Source organism: Petaurus breviceps, unplaced genomic scaffold (genome assembly GCF_028583685.1).
Source record: "Petaurus breviceps papuanus isolate PSGF00001 unplaced genomic scaffold, PetGlider_PUasm1.0 188, whole genome shotgun sequence".
NCBI classification, from domain to species: Eukaryota; Metazoa; Chordata; class Mammalia; order Diprotodontia; family Petauridae; genus Petaurus; species Petaurus breviceps.
The window spans coordinates 13,073,563-13,091,347 of NW_027185804.1; the positions used below are offsets into that span (position 1 = coordinate 13,073,563).

At 39.4% G+C, this 17,785-nt stretch overlaps 1 protein-coding gene across 10 annotated transcripts in view; it reads left to right on the forward strand.

Annotated features, from left to right (window-relative positions):
- The window catches only part of ANO5 (anoctamin 5), a 137,806-nt gene that overhangs the window by 81,757 nt on the left and 38,264 nt on the right, over positions 1–17,785 (forward strand). For all 10 annotated transcript variants that reach the window (XM_069091291.1, XM_069091295.1, XM_069091300.1 and 7 more), the window contains 3 exons: positions 1,296–1,580; positions 9,359–9,472; positions 13,261–13,367. In XM_069091291.1, coding sequence (XP_068947392.1) covers positions 1,296–1,580; positions 9,359–9,472; positions 13,261–13,367 — 506 coding nt within the window. The remainder of the gene's footprint in view (positions 1–1,295; positions 1,581–9,358; positions 9,473–13,260; positions 13,368–17,785) is intronic.

Sequence of the window (17,785 nt, forward strand, 5' to 3'; positions counted from 1 at the left end):
TCTTAACATTTTTTAATGTCATGGACCCTTTGGTCAGTTTTGTGGAGGTTATAGCCTCTTTCCTGGAATAATGTTTTTAAATGCATAAAATAAAATACATCAGATTACAAATGAAAATAATTCTATTTAAATACAACTTTCAAAAACATTTTAAAATTTCACATACCACAGATTAAAATTCCATGCTCTAGAACTCTATTGCCTGAGCACCAGTGAAGCTCCCAGATATCTATCTGTCTGGGGTCCATCGTATTACCTAGGTGGCCAGCCTACTACATTTTTCAGTCATATATTTCTTTGAATGATCATTTGTGCCTCTTTTTCCCCTGAAATTCTTTATTGTAGCCTATACTCCATTGTAGCTTCCCTCCATTGCCTTTTGGCTGAATTGCAACTTTAATTCCTTGGAATTAAAAACAAAATTACTGCTTATCTGTGGGGAAGGAGGAAGGGAACAAGCATTTATTGAGTGCCTACTGTGCATGAGGCATTTTGCTAAATGCTTTATAAGTTTCATCTCATTTGATTCTTATAACAACTGTGTCAAGTAGGTATGATTATTATCCTCATAGTGAAGAAAATGAGACAGACAGAAGTTAAGTACTTTGCCTAGGGACATCATTATTAAGTCTCTGAGGTCAGATTTGAATTTGGGTCTTCTTAAACCTCAGGCCTAGCATCCTTCATTGTCTTCTAGTATACCTTTGGGCCGGAATTGGTATTCCTTATTTCCCAGTTACATAGCTTTGTTAAGCTCTGGTGATAATGGAGATAAGAACCAAAGACTACCTGCCCTCAAAGAATTTGTATTTTACTAGGGAGGTACAGCACATGTATAGATAAGCAGCCAGGATGCTAATAATGAAGGAGAGATCAAAGTACTGAAGGAAAATTTAGGAAGGAATAGAACATGAACAACTTGGTTCTCCAGACCAACTTTGGGAGGTAAGCAGTGAACATATTTTACAGATGATGAAACAGGCCAGGAAAAGTCAAGTAACTTGCTTAGGATTTAGTAAGCAGGATTGGAGCCAGGTTTCTCCAGACTCCCAGTCTCGTACTTTTTTGAGTACAACATACTACTTTTCTAAAAGCACAAGGGGTTATGCTGATCTTTTACTTAACTTCAAATCATACCTTTGAAGTCTTTTAGCTTGGATAAGTGCAGGACATGGCTTGTTTTCATGTCGTGTGCCTTCTTCTAAAGACTGGTTGAAAGAAAAAAGCTGCATTGTGCCTTATTTCTACAGCCCAGATCTCACTGGGCTTAATAGCAATGTGTTTCTTTCTCTTAGGACTCTGAGGATGGCAAAACTTACTTCATCAAGATCCACGCCCCTTGGGAGGTGCTGACCACGTATGCAGAGGTGCTGAACATCAAGATGCCCATTCGGGAGAACGACATTCCTCCAACCATGGAGAATCCCTTTGAGTGTATGTTTGGGCCTTTTCGGCTCCCAAAGGAAGTGATGAACCCTGAGCCAGACTACTTCACAGCCCCATTCAGCAAACAGAGGCAGGAGCTCTTCTTCATTGAAGATGAGAACACCTTTTTCTCGCCATCAGTGAGAAATAGAATTGTAGGTAGACATATTCTAAGCTTCTTTCTTTGAATCTAAATGTTCCCATGAGCATGTACTTGTGTGATAAAGAGCTATTGGGCAGTGTTGGGTGGGTATGGATGTGTATGATATAAGGCTGGACCATGAAGTAGTAGAGACCAGACTTCTACATACTTTGTGTCTAGGAGTCAATCTTTTCCACCCCCACCCAATTTAGTATTCTGATGGGTATCAGTTAATCACTAAGCATTCATTAAGCACCTGCTATATGCCAGGCATTGTGCTAAGCCCTGGGGATACAAAAAGAGGCAAAAGACAATCCTCAAGGAGCTTACAGTCTAATGGGAGAGATAACATGCAAGCAAATATCTATAACTATCTATGTATCTATACACATACACAAAGAGCAAGATCTCTATATAGGATAAATAGGAGACAATTAAGAGAAGGGAAGCATTGGAATTAAGAGTAATTAGGTAAGGAAAGGTCAAGTTTTAGATGGGACTTAAAAGAATCCAGCGCTATCAGTTCAGTCAGAGCAGAGGAGGGAGAACATTGCAGATGTGGCAGACAGCCAGAGAAAATGCCTTGAGCCAAGAGGTGCAGAGTCTTGTTCGTGGAAAAGCCAGGAGGCCAGTGTCATTGGATCAATGAGTATGTGTCCAGGAGCAAAGTGTAAAAGTACAGGAAAGCTAGAGGGGGCTAGGTTATGAAGCGTTTTAAATTCTAAGCAAAGCATTTTATATTTATTCTTGGAGGCAAGAGGAAGCCACTGGAGTTTACTGATATAATCAGATCTGTGCTTTAGGAAAACCATTTTAGTAGCTGGAGGATGGACCAGAGTAGGAAGAGGCTTGAGGAAGGCAGATCTACCAGGAGGTTATTGAAATAATCCAAGTATGAGGTGATAAGGGTCTGTACTAGAGTGGTGGCAGTATCAGAAGAGAGAAAGGAACGTATATAAGAGATGTTGCAAAGGTGAAATTCATGAGCCTTGGTAATATATTAGATAAGGTGGGTTGTGGGGGGAGTAATAGATGGATATTTGGGGGCACTGTTCACTGTGCCACTAGGTAGCAGTAGCAGATCTCTTTGGAGGTCTAGTACAAAGGTTAGGTGGCCCCTTATGTGGTGTGTTGTAGTGGGGATTCCATTAGGGGAATAAATTGGCTGCTAAGATCCCTTCCAACTCTAAATATTTTTTTTTATTCCATGAAACAATATGTGGGTTCAAGAAAGTGATCCTTAATCTCAGATTGTGATAAAAATTATGGTTCAAAGAAAGCGATGAACCCATCTATTTAGGGTTGTTTTTTTTTTCTTGATAACTGGAGTAATTTCTTGATCTTCACCTTCTTCTGCTTAGTACCCTCCATAGAAACAGTTAAGCAAATTAAGTTGACACTGGGGTGTGTAATGGCATATTTCAAATTCCACACCTCTATACCAAGAGCCAGGAGGCATGCCTTTTTATTTCTTGTCTTCCATCAATGTTAGTCATGGCATTTAATCAAATTCTCCTACTTTTTAATATTGTTTACTTTTAGGTGATTGAAGTCAATATGTGTATTGCTTTCATGGTTCTGCTTTCTTCACTCTGTTCGTTTATCTATATTCTCTTAATGTTTCTTTGAAATCCTCATACCGTGTTTCCCCAATAATAAGACCTATCCCGAAAATAAGCCCTCCCCTTACTGTGTAAGATTCCTCTAAAATAAGCCCTCCCCCGAAAATAAGCCCTATTGAGATTGCTACTGTAGTGAAGGTGATCCCCTGCACTACACGCTACATTACGGTACCCTCTGTATGCACTGTCTCCCCCCCCCCGGGTGAAACGCACACCGCGCTCCGAGCTGCATCCAATCAGAGCTGCAGAAGTGAGCGCGTCATCCTGTTCTTCCCCAGTGATTTGCTTATTGAATAAAGGTACATTTTTTTGTTCACATTTACCTGTTTATTAAAATTGCTGTCAATGTTCATTAAAATAAGCCCTCCCCTGAAAATAAGCCCTCTGGTGTTTTTCTGTCCAAAAAAAAATAATAAGAAAGTGTCTTATTATCGGGGAAACATGGTAGTCATTATTTCTTGTAGTGTAATAATATCCCCTAACTCTCATATTCCTTAATTTTTCAGCTACTCCCAATTGATAGGCTGCCTATTTTGTTTCCAATTTTGTTTTGTTCATATCAGGGGTAGTAGCCCTGGCAGAAGTTACTAAGTCGGAAATACTTGGCATGCTAACCTAGTGATAGATTGGCATTTTGTGCCTGAGGATCAGGATCCTAGACCATAAACTTGGAAAGCATCTGGTCTAACCCCTTCTTTCTGCAGGTGAACAGGGTCAGGTCCCAAGAGAAGAAGTGACTTTGTAATTTTACTTAGGTACTAACATCACGGGATCATAGATTTAAAAATGAAAAGAATCTCAGAGGTCATTGATTCCACGCTACACATTTTACAGATGAGGAAACTGAGGAACAGGAAGGTTAAGTGAATTACCCATGGTAGCAAGTTGAGTTTTTGTGATAGGTGTTGAAGGTCATTTTCCTTATTCCAAGTCTTCGTTCTATTCACTGTATCACTTAACTGCCTTTAATTTAGGTCCTCGAAGTCTGAAAGAGACAAGACACTCATTTCTGTCTTGAGATAGCACACCCTTTGTTTCTAAGGAGCCAACAATGCTATCATTTCCTTACCCATGTGTCAGCACACTATGTCTCTCCCAGACTGAGAAAACCATCTCCAAAAAGAGCCATCCATTTCCATTGCTAAATGCATGAGGTGATATTTGCTGACAGCATTATTGAGAGAGAGTCAATGCCTGGAACCAAAGTGTGAATCTGAAAATAAAACTGCCAGATCTCTCACTGCTCTCTGAGCTCTTACTTAGAGTCTTGAGTGCTGACTTGGAACTCAGAATACTTTTGGGACACAATTCAATGAACATTTATTAAGACTTGGCACCATGCTAGGCGCTAGGGATACAGCGATGAAAGAGTATGTAGTCCTTCCTCCCAAAGGGATTGCAGTCCAATGGATTCTAGACAAGAAAGAAGTGAGAATCATGAATCTTTGGGGATACTGGCTTCCCCTTATGTCTTTCCTAACTTTTTTTGTGGGGGGGGAGGTGTGGGTATGATTTTTATCAATCTGAGGAATTCCTGGTGTGGATGTTCCCTCCGATGATGCATATTATCATCTCATATGTACCATCATCTTTGAGTGTTGCCTAGACACATTGAGAGATTAAGAGACCTCTTTATGATCACACAAATATTTTGTGTTAGAGGAAGGATTAGAATCAGAGTCTTCTTAATAACAAGGTTGAGTCTCTATCCTCTATGACACTGCCACTCTTCAGTTATTTAATACTAGGGCTCCCAGACTTAAGTCATTTTTAGGTTAAGATTTCCTCTATTTTGTAGTGAGACAATACCTTTTCTCCTTTTGTGGACACTGATGCAATATACTTTCCCCCAATAATCCCTTTCCCTAAGCATCATGGCTTTGTAAATTGTTATTACTTGAGATATACATGTACATATACATATATATACTATATATGTATGTGTACATATGTATATATGCACACATGATTTTATTTTTCTAAATCACTTTAATATATTTTGTGTCATTTGACTTTTACCCCAATCCTTTGAGAAGATAGAATAGCTATTACTATTATTATACCCATACTAGAGCACTGGGAAAATATGAGTAATTTGCTCAGACCTGCCAGCATCTTTTAACATCTGACAAAATTATGTCCTTGAGAAAAGGAGAGAACCCCAAAAGCACTGTCAAGGATCCAGCCATTGCTGACAGATTCCTCCCTGCCAACCCATTCCGTCTTCTCTGTGCACAAAACCTCTGGTAGCTTGCAGCATTGTCTTACACACAGTTTCCCCAAGAGCATACATAATACATCGAAACAGGAACATAGACACTGAAGAAAAGCCACCCAGAAACCAGCCCCCTGATGCCTCATAATGCCACTGCACTGTTACCATCTCTTCCTCCTTCCTCTGAATCTTTCTTGCACTACAAGAAGGGTACATCGAGTACTTTAAAAATCAGCCCAGAACTTCTGCTTTCCATACTTGTAGTCTGCTGTCCATAGATAACCTTAGTGTAGGAAAGAGACTGGTGCAATCCATTGGCCCTGGCAGCCAGTGTCTTGCCTTCCTCCTGTTTCAGTTATTCTGGCTTCCTTAGTGTGAAAACAAATCACACAATGATTTGGGTGGTTGGGATTTGAAATAGCGTCTCCTGGCTCCTAGCTGAGGATTATCACTCTAGTATACAGCACCTTTTACCCCCTTGACCTGTGGAAGCCAACACATGTAATCAGGTAGGGAGTGCCAGAGGCTTTTTTCAAAAGGAAGAATGAGAAAAAAATATAATGTGCACTTGAAAAGCCATCCTACATTCCAGAACGTCTCCCAACCATGCAGCTCACCTGAACCACCGTCTCTTATGTCCCCTATGAAAGTAAACCCTGTCCCACTTAGCCCCAGGCTGGAAGATTTCACTGGCAGTAAGTCAGAGGGAAGAGGGCCAGGAGCTGAATCACATGCTTACTGAATTTCCCTTGACTCTTTCTCATGGTCTATTTGAGGGACATTTAATGAAATCACAGTCTCAGGCCGCCCTTGTCCCTAGACCTTCTCATTCTCAGTTTGCACACCTGAGTCATTCAGCTGCTCCCAGAAAGACCTATATCTTGGTCAAACACCTTCAGCCACTGTCTTCCATGTACTTTCATCTTACCTATCATCAGCCCAGACCTGGCAAGTGAGAACTCTCTGGGAGGAAGCCTTCCCACAGCTATGCCCATATTCATCTCCTCCCCTTCTTAAACCATCCGTATTCACCAGTGTACATGCCACTTCCTTCCCCCTGGCAGAAGGGGAACTCCTTTAAGACTTTTTTGTTTCCATCTTTTAAATAAGAGCCCAGGAAGTTTTTAAAAAAATTTTTTTTTTTGGCTGCTGCCTTTTTGCTGGTGTCTTGCACTGTGATTTCCTTGTAATTCTCGCTAGCCGTGCAGATAGCTAGCCATCCATGTCCATCCATTCTGTGCAATTCTTGTCCACATACTCCCAGAAATTTTCCATGGAGGTCTACCCAACATAGTGCAAGGTTTTCCTAATATACTTCTGAGTCTGTAGCCATGTTCTTCTTCCCTGTCTCCCCCATTCACCCAAGTACAATAAGGCCCAGAAATCTTTCCCTAATGGTTATCTCCTTGAAAACCCAAGAATTGGATCTGGAAGGATCCTTAGAAATGAGCTACATTTTGATGGAATGTAAACTTCCTGAGAGCAAGGACTGTTTTGTTGTTGTTTGCCTTTGTATTTCTAGAATCTGAGAGCTAATACTACATAGCAAATAAAGATCCAGTCTTGAAATCAGAAAGACCTGGTTTTATAAACCTGGGCAGGTCAGCTAAGCTCTTTGTGGTCTAGGCAAATTGCTAAGATTCTCAGTTGCAGAAGAGGTGCCATTCTGCATTGGTAGAAAGTCCTCACCCAGGACTTTCCTTCCCTAGACCAATGAAATCATAGGTCCGACCTCATCTCTGTCCCCAAGGTGTAACACAGTGTCTGGCATATAGTTGGTGTTTGATAAATGCTTTTTGATTTGTTGATTACAGGGATACCAATGGAACGTACAGGCTATCTGTCTACCAGTAGTCCACTCATACTATATAGTATCATAGAAGAAAATCTTTTTATGTGGCCCATGTGCTTTTTTTCTAGCTGTGCTTTTCTTCTAATGGCCATCCTTCACCTTCATCCTTCTCTTGTGTAATTACTTATATGCATTAGTCATAGAAAAAATATTTATTGAAATGAAATCTTTTCTCAAAATGGCCCCAAGAATATGGACAAAAAGACACTGTCTTATTGTATAACTCCAGGTTTGTTTGCATGTTATAACATCCATCCCCTTCAGGTAAGTGGTTAGACAGATACTCTGATAAATCTCTATCATCTGCATGTGGATCATCTCCATTGCTGGATAATAAACTCCGTAAGCTTACCGAGTTTCCCTCATTACCCCCACATGCTCCCAGGCTGCTTCTTCCCTCTGTCTAGCTGCTTTGTGCTCAGGGAACATCTGATAATATCAATAAGCACATGGGTCAAATGTATATAGAAATATAAATTTGTGCCAAGGGTGACATATCATGACATTTTCCTGACTTAAAAAGGACGATCCATTCTACTGTTCTAGCCCATTACTGTGACTGATTATGAGAGAACTGCCTTCTATGGTCTTATGAAAGAAGTTCAGATGCAAAAAGCACATGGAAAGTTTAAAGTGCTTGACTCTTCTTTCTCTCTCACCATGTACAAGTTCTCCTTTGCCCCAGAGAATATCAGAGTGGAAGGAACTGAAAGGCCACTGAGTCTAGCCCAGATTTGAACAAACATTCCCCTACAACATAGATATGTAAATGTACTCTCAACCAGTAGATGTCCAGAATTTACCTGAAGACCACTAATGAATTATAACTCTACCTCTCAAGGCAGTTATATTTTCACTTGTTAATTTTAAATCCATCTTATCAATAGTTGGGTTTTTTTACTTTTTGCTTTTATACTGCCTACATTTCCCCCTCAATTCCATTTTTAGAAGTTGTGATTGTTAGACATTTTTCCTTACTCCAAGTATTCACTTGCCTTCCTACAGCTTTTCTCCAAGTCCTATCGATTCTATCCTTGCACTCTCTCTTTCATTGGTAGCTTCCTTTTAATTTCTAACTGGGTTCCATTTCTCTAATCTCTTCTCCCTTATGTGATCTTTCTCATCAGTGACCATGTAATCTTCCTAATGCACAAGTCTGACCATGCTCTGCCTCTGCTTAACTCTTTGAAAAGCTCTTGCTGACACCTACCAAAAGACATTCATGCTGCTTGCTTTGGCATTCAAAGCCTTGCACCACAAATATCACTGTTTCCCTTTTTCACCTCACTTTATTCTCCATCATATTCCCTGTACTGCAGTTGAAAGGACCTCATATGCTGTCACTCAACCTCACTCATGCCTTTTCTTAGCCTCTTTGTTTCTAGGATCTCCCCTATATCTGCATCTTTTAAGGACCAACTAAAATGCCAACTCTTTTGTGAATCTTTCCTCCACCTCCTGGACTGAACAGAAATTAGTTTTCTTCACGTGAAGAAATGACTTATACTATCATCATTGAAAGACAGTGTAGCATAGTGGAAAGAATACTGAACTCAGAATCGGGAGAGATGTTTTTGACTCCAACCTCCAACACTTATTATGGTCATATTATTTAACTTTGCTAAGCCTCAGTTTTCCTATCGGTAAAATGGATTTTAAAATACTGGAGTACTTCACCTTACCAGGTTGTTGCAATGATCAATCAATCATTCATTTATTCATAAAACACTTTTCAAGCTGTAAAATCACATGAAAATATTAGCTGCATTTTATTTTTCATTACAGAACCTTGTATATGTCTTATTTTGTCTGTCTCACCTTTCACTCATCTCTATCTCCCTAAGTTACTGGTTACTGACTGTGTCCGACATAGAGTAGGCACTTAAAAAGTCTTTTTTTTTTTTTAAGCAATTGGGGTTAAGTAACTTGCTTAAGGTTACACGGCCAGGTGTTTCTGGGTGTGTGCTCAGTGTCTGAGCCCGGATTCGATCCCCAGGTCATCCCAACACTGGAGCCGGTGCTCTTACTCGCTGTGCTACCTGGCTGCCCCTTAAAATGTCTTTTGAAGTGACTAAGTGGATACCCTTATCTTTCTCTCCTAGGTTTACTATATTCTCTCAAGATGCCCTTATGGTACAGAAGAAGGAAAGAAAAAATTTGGCATTAAGAGACTACTATCAAATGGTACCTATACAGCTGCTTACCCTCTCCATGATGTAAGTATTGATTTGATTTCAAAACATTTTAAACCCATATCTTCTTCTCATTAATGGATCTGGAGAACCTCCACTGGTGACCCTTTAAAAGGAAGGGAGCTTTACTTCTCCCACTCCTGAGCAAATCGCTAACTGGTAACATTTTGAAGCTCAGAAAGGGCAAATTGATGTTTAAAAATTGTTTCTCAGATTTGTACATGAAGGTTCTTTCAAGGTCAAAGGACCAAAAAATAGCAAAGCCCAATAGGGAAAAGCATGCTGCTAAGTATAATCCTTAGATGTTTCTATCTAAACCTTACTTAGAAAACTCTGAAGATTCAGTACTAAGGGTATGAAAATACATCACTTTAGACTCAGAATTCTTAACTTTGGGTCCAAGAATGTGTTGTTAAAAATAACTTTGATCACTGTAATTTACTATAATTGGTTTCTTTATTAATCATATGTATTTTATTCACTTAAAAACTTTATTCCAAGAGGAGTCTATAGACTTTCCAAGACTAAAGGGGTCTGTGAACCAAAAAAGGTTAAGAATTCCTGTTTTGGAGTTAGGGGACTATGGATATGCAATGGTGTAGAAATACTTTTCTGATACAGTCTTTAGTTTCATTGAACCTTTTTTCCCCTTCTTTATCATGAGGGATTACTCATTAGGAGAAGGAGACCTGGGGGACAAATTGAGAAGTGTATGAAGCATAAAAATAATATATAAATAAAATTTTTGTTTTAAAAATGAATTATTTTAAAAATAAAAACAATTTTAGATAAAATTCTCAGTTTAAAAAAGGATTAATAAAACAAAGAAAATAGGTGATTTTGATGTAATCCCTAGATGCCTCATTGTCTGTTTTCTTGTTACTTTTATTTTTTTAATATAAATTTTTATCTCTTCTATTTTTATATCACCTAGATTTCTCCTTGTTTAACTTCTCCCTCCTTCCTCACAGAGAATAAAACAATGAAATTTTCGTTAATAAAAGGAGGAAGAGAAGGGAAAGAAAATGAAACCAATCAATTAAAAAAAAACCACCTGAAAATAACTGTAATGTTTCATAACTATGGACTTCCCACCTCTGCAGGAAAGGGGAGTGGAGAAACATCTTATTATATCACTTCTTCAGAGACAAACTTATTCTTTTTTATTTTGCAAAATCTACTCTTCCTTGTTTTCTGGCTGTTTTTTTTTTTTTTCACTTTATGCTGTTGTCATTATACATCTCGTTTTCTTCACTCTGCTTTCTTCATTTGGCATCCATTCATTAAGTCTTCCCATACTTTTTTTCCTGTTACTTTTAGAGCAGGGGTTCTTGGTGTCTGTGACTTTAAAAAAAAACCCTACATTTCATATATTTGCTTTATTTTATAATAGTATGTATTTTAATTTATGCAGTTAAAAACATGACCCTGATCTCAGGACTTTAGGCTTCACCAAAATGCCAAGGCAGTCCATGACACACAAAAAAAGGTGTCCCTACTTTCAGGAGACCTGAAAACAAAGATAGAATGTTCTTAAGAATTAGTGCAAATCACTGTTTGCGTTAAGAAAAGGCTGTTTAATGGCTACCTCCATCATACCAGGCATTTTCATAGTATACAATGAGCCAGTTCAGAAAGCCCATCCCTGGAAATGCACCTAGCATTTATCCAGTCTGGCAATAGTAGGGGAACTGTTCTTCTTATCTCATTTGGAATTTGGAACTCAGTGAATGGTTTGCTATAAGTGACAAACTGAATATTTCCAGATGGCTTCAGAGTAAAATGTGAATACACTTCCCCTATGAGTTAGTCATTTCTCCAGGATTTTTACTTAATGGTCCAACAACTACCCAGGCAAATTTCTCCTTCCTTACTTTTTAAAGGGCCTGCAGTGCTGCTTTTGCTTTATAAGCAACACCATGTGTAAGTTTATGGAAAGTGGAAAATTCCAGAGAAATGGGGGTGGCTACCTATCTACTTATATTTACAAATGGAGGAAAGCAGTACCATTACTATGCCCATGAGTAAGCCTATCTATTTTAAGAGTTATTGAGACATTCAGGTCATTTGTATTATGCTAGATATTCTATGAGTTATTTACCATAATTTCAGGTCATAAGGGGAAAAAGTCTGGAAATCAAGGGACTTCTATGCAAACCTAGCAGATTTTTCTCATGTGAATGGCATGGGGGATGTGATTCAAGGTGTTTCTTGGTATCAGAGCAAGAGAAGCTGCTCCAAAGACTTGGCTGTGGACCAAGAGCACTAAAGGAATTCCGCGTTGACAGTAATGTCTTAGAACAGGCCTGATGTGAATGAGTCAGCCCTTGGGCAACCACAGGATGTATTCAGTGGCCTTCCGTTTAAACCAAGCCATATCCAAACAAGAATTCCTTCTTCAAAAACCCTCATGAATAGAATGGTCTGCCAGCATCTTTTTGAACACCCCACTACACCTTGAGACATCCCATTCTGATTCTGGACAACTTTAATGACTAAGAACTCTTCCTTTACATTGAGCTGCAATGTCCCCCTTTGCAACTGCTAACCATATTGTTATAAGTTGCCCTTGGAGGTACAGCTTTATAAATCTCCCTGTTCCATATGGCAGTCTTCACATCCCTCAAAGACAGCTATTATCATGTCTTTCTCTTCCCCTCAAATTTTCTCTTGGAGGCTGAAAGTCTGTAATTCCTTAAGCCAATTCCCCTGTGGCACTGGTGTCCAGTTTGGAAACATTTTCCTTTGTTAATGTCCTTCCTCAAATGTGCCTGGAACAGTTTCCTGAAGTCAAATACTCCAGTTCTTCTGTGGAGACAGTAGAAATACAGTTGTATTAGTGGTCCTATGGGAAAGAGAGAGGAGGAATGCCTGTTTCCTGCTTTTAAAAGAGTTTTCTCATTTAGGGAAGTAGACCTGGAAAGATCAGTGAACTTGGAGGCAAGATACATGGGTTCACATCCCAGCTCTGTTGCTAGCTGGGTGATGCTGGGCAGGTCCCTTCATATTTCTAAGCTTCAGTTCTCTCTCCTCTAGCAAATGGGGGGTATTAATATATTATCTACCTTACAAAAGATGGTTCAGGCAAAAACATTCTGTGACCTTAGAGCAATACAAAGACAAAATCTATGATTATTATGAAGGAAGGGAGCATATCACCTGCATATACATATTTACATACACATAGATCTAGAACTTTAGAAAATATTCAGAGTGGTGCATAATTGCTAAAGAATATGAGGTGCATACATCCTTCCCTGTGGTACAGAGGTGGTGGACAACAGGTATAGAGTAGAGGAATATACTGTCAGATATGTTCACGGTGTCCATCAATTTTGATCAGCACTTCTATTGTTATCCCTATTTTATAGGTGAGGGAACTGGGGGAAACAGGTTAAGTGACTTGTCCAGGGTCACAGAGCTAGTAAGTATATGAGGCCATATTGGAATTCAGGTCATCCTGACTCCAGGCCCAGTGGTCTATCTAGCTAGCTGCCTCAGTTAGATAGAAGGGGACGGTATTCTAGGTTCTAGAGACTGTAGTTGACTCCAAAGCCCTGCTTCACAGAGGGCCAAAGGAGAGGGAATTGACTTTTCCCTTGTGTCATTTCTGACTTCCTTTTTGTCAGGGAATTCATTTTAGATGAATGGGTTATTAGACTCTCAAGTAGGAAGTGTTTGAGTTAATGCATGCCCTGCGCCTCTCCCCACCTCTGCTCTAGGCATTACTCTGTGGTAATTGGGAGACATTTGTCACTTCAATATTGCCTTCTTCTTTGTCTTCTCTCTGTCATGTTAATGACTTCTTGTAGTGCCAATACTGGAAGAAATCGAAGTGTGGCAATGAGCGGTATACCCTCTATACCCAATGGGCTCGCTTCTTGAACTTTTATAAGGAGCAGCCTTTAGATCTGATCAGGTAAGTTACTTCTATAAGTATCACTGGGAATGAAATCTCACCAGGCTTCCCTCTTCACTTGGCCCTGCTGGGTTAGATCTATTTTTTTTTATAGTTACAGAAGAAAGAGCATGGCTTCTGGAGTCAGAGGCTCTGGTTTCAAATCCTCCTCTCACACCTACTATCTGTGTCTGTCCTTGAGCTTTTTACTTAGCAAGTCAAGTCAATAATCGTGTATTGAGCCCTTGCTATGTGAGCACTTGCTAAGTTCTGGGTCTGTGAAAAAAAAGGAAAAAGTAGACCCTATCCTCAAGTATGTCATATTCGAGTTAACCTCTTGGCTCTTAGTTTCCTTAACTGTATATTAAAGGACTTTGAGCTAGGTACCTTCCTAGACCCTTACCAGCTCTTGGTCTAGGGTTATATCTTATTATATTGGGCGCTCTCGCTCATGATCTTCTGGCTTCATCTTGGCTGCCATCTGCTGGTAATAAAGTTCTCCCAAGGTCATTCTTGAAGGAAAACAAAAACAGGCCCTAACTTGTTAACCTATTAAGTGTCTACAGCTAGGGCTTTTATGTTAACATCTGTGAAAACTGATGTTGAATTTTAGAAGGTCATATTGATCTGCTTCGTATACTATTTTATTTATTATTTATTTATTTGTCTTTTTTAATTTAATATTTTCCTTTTTCCCAGTTACATGTAAAAAACAATTTTAACACTTTTTTTTGAACTGCAAATTCTCTCCCTCCATTCCCCTCCACCATTGAGAAGCCAAGCAATTTGACATAGGTTTTACATATGTAGTCATACAAAACACATTTCCATAGGATCCCATTTCATAGGATCCCAGTAGAAGTTTGGCCACCAGGGTGACTGACTTGAGCAAGGAGAAGGATAGTAACCTTCAAAGTCATGGTAAGGCAGTGTGGTGTAATGAACATAATTCGGGTGATCTGAGTTCAAATCCCAGTTCTGATACTTACTAGCCATATGACTCTGCACATTTCCCTTGACCTGCCTCCTCTAGACCTTAGGATTTCTCTCCTAAGACTCCTCTACTAAGATAAGTTTCTGTTATCTTGTGAAAGCACTTGCCCTATACTGAAAGAAATGATATAGGAATTATACTAAAGAAACCACAGATCCTTTGCATCCTATCTCTTGAAAAACATCTGCTAAGGTGTGGTTTCTTTTGCATTTTCTTACAGTGAAGGGATTTCTTACCCTAATAAAATTACATCTTGAAGTATTAGAAATCTGTCCTTTACAAAGGCGCTGTCCTCATAGCTGGCACTGTGTATCTACCTCCTCATTTCCAAGTTTCCTTCAGGTCCCAGCTAAAATCCTGCATTCTCCAAGAAACCTCTCCTCATCTTCCTTAATGCATTTGTCCTGAAATATTTTATTTATACATAGTTATTTGCATGTTGTCTCTCCCATTAATTAAACGGTGATTTCTTTAAGAGCCGAGATTGTGTTATGCCTTCCTTTGTATGAGCGCTGCTTAGCAGAATGTTTTGAATATAGTAGGCATTTAAAAAATGACTGTAAATGTGCAGTGACCATATGGAATGTAGAAAGGAGAAATAGTTCACATTATACTATTTCCATTGGAATTTCACTAAATACATGCTTTGAATTTGCCTGGTTCATTCAAGGTAAAACACCAGATAATATTTGAAATGCATTGATGTTCCTTCTATGCAGGTTTAACATGTATTTGTGAAAGGATTATTAATCTTACTGTGTTTGAGGAGAGAAAAATCAGCGATAAGAGGGTTAATAGATGCAAAATTAGGATAACAGCTCCCCAGAAAAACCCAGTGTTGATCTTACGTCCTTCCAAAGTGCTGCCTTCTGATTGCACAGGGCCTTAGTCCCCAGATACGACATTAGCAAATGTGTTTTCTATTATTTGGGCCTTGGCCAATTGGCCCTGGTGGATTTCATCTGTCAGGAGGAATGAGTTTGTCATTTCCCATAATCAACCTCTTGGTGGTTTTCTTCCCTAAACTTGAGCTTCTTAATTCCCTGAGCTCAATTTTTCTCTCAAAATGAAAAACTCTGTTGTCTTTTTCTTCTAAAAATTCATCCACTTTTTCTTTGGAATGCAATTGGGAAGATAGCTTCTGGGGAAGTTATGTTGGAAGGAATATTTTCTCAGTGAAAGCTCTTCTGTGAAGCTATTTGCCATTTGTCATTCAGTCACTCTTCAGTCATGTCTGATTCTTCATGACCCTATTTGGGGGTTTCCTTGGCAACAATACTGGAATGCTCCAAAAAAGCAAAAATAAAAACAAAAGGTGGCTAGGTGACGCGGTGAATAGAGCTCCAGCCCTGGAGTCAGGAGGACCTGGGTTCGGATCCGGCCTCAGACACTTAACACAAAATCTAGCTGTGTGACCCTAGACAAGTCACTTAACCCCAGGTGCCCTCCAAAAAAGCAAAAACAAAAACAATACTGGACTGGTTTGCCATTTTCCTCCCCAACTTATTTTACACATGAGGCGAACAGAATAAAGTGACTTGAGTAGGGTTACACAGCTAGTAAGAATCTGAGGTTAGGTTTGATGAGTCTTCTTGACCCCAGGCCCAGCACTCTATCCCTATTCCAGCTAGCTGCAACAACAACAATTTGCTGTAAATTCTCCACATGCAAGAATCTTGTGGAGTTAATAACCTTCTCTAAGCCCTGTCTGACGAACACTACAAAAAGTGAGAGTGATTGATCGTGGATTTTTTTTTTTTGGCAGAGCAATGCCACATCATCTTAAACATTCAGTGATTACTTTTTCATAGCATCTAAACATTTTTATCATGTTTTGTTTTAATATGTCACCTTCATTTCCAATTATACCCCTTCCCAGAGCCATCCCCTATGACAAAAGATTTAAAAGAAAGAAGATGAAAAAGTAGACCAGTCAAACTAACCAAGCCATGGGGCTGCTACGTGGCCTAGTGAATAGAGCACTGACCCTGGAGTCAAGAGGATCTGAGTTCAAATCCGGCCTCAGACACTTAACACTTACTAGCTGTTTGACCATGGGCAAGTCATTTAACCCAATTGCTCTGCCTCCCCCCTTCCAAAAAGCAAAAAAATAAAAACACACACACACACAAAAACCAACCAAGCCAACAACTGATTCTATTCTATCCTTACATGCAGTGTTTCCCTTCCAGGAGAAGTCAACCTGGTCAAAGAAGGAAGTTAATTAACTTATCCTTTTACCTCCCAGCCCCAATCTACAACCCTCTTCCCCAAACTGGTGACAGTCTCCGAATGCCACAGAAGAATTGGGAGCCAATTTTTGCTCCAATTCTTGCTCCAAATGGAAGCCCGTAGAACCAAACTTGAAGCATGGTGGAAAAGTCTACATGGGAGCTCCCTTTTGTTCTGTTTTCAGATTGCTTCTTACCCAGTTACTGGCTTCATCACAGAGATAGATTAGGAAATAGTTTTGTAGATGATGAATGAAATGTCAGACTCATTCATGAAACTTCTCTACAACAGAAGGGGAATCTTTTAGGATGAGTTTCTAGGCTTGGTGAGACACTTGGTATGAGGGGATAATAGTAACGGGCTGAGAATCAAGAAACATGTTTTTTAAATCTAGCTATGTTAGACTAGTTATGTGACCTTGGCTAAGTCACATTGAGCTAATTGTGAAAAAGCAACTAACTTTGGCTCTTATTCCTCCCGCTCTTCTTTATGGAGTTGAGGCACTGTGTTGAGGAGAATACTGTCTATACTAGGGGCGGGGAACCTTTGGCTTTGAGGCCACATGGGGCCTTCTAGGTCCTTGGGTGAAGTTTTTTGACTAAGTCCAAGTTTTACAGAATAAATCCTTTTATTAAAGGCATTTTTTTCTGGGAAACTTGGATTCAGTCAAAGGGGGGATTCAGTCACACTTGAGGACCTAGAGCACCATACGTGGCCTTGAAGCCACAGGTTCCCCACCCCTTGTCCCTACTGTTTGAATTTGATGCTTTGCTTGATTAGTTTCAGTAAACTGCTTTTTTCAAAAACCCTTTCATTTTAAGTTTTTTTTGGTCATGATGTGGCTCGGTGGGGAATATATTGTTCAATGTTGTTTAGTCATTTTTTCAGTCATATCCAACTCTTTGTAACCCCATTTGGAGTTTTCTTCAAAAAGACACTGGGGTGTTTTTACCATTTCCTTCTCTAGCTCATTTGACAGTTGAGGAAACTGAGCCAAACAGGATTAAATGATTTGCTCAGGGTCCCACAGCTAGTAAGTGTCTAAGGCCAGATTTGTATTTAGGAAGATGAGTTCTCCTGACTCCAGGACCAGCATTCTATCCACTGTGCCACCTGGCTGCCCCATTGTTCAATGATATGTTATAAAAAATAAGTATATCTCTTTATATCTATCTATCTATCTATCTATCTATCTATCTATCTATCTATCTAT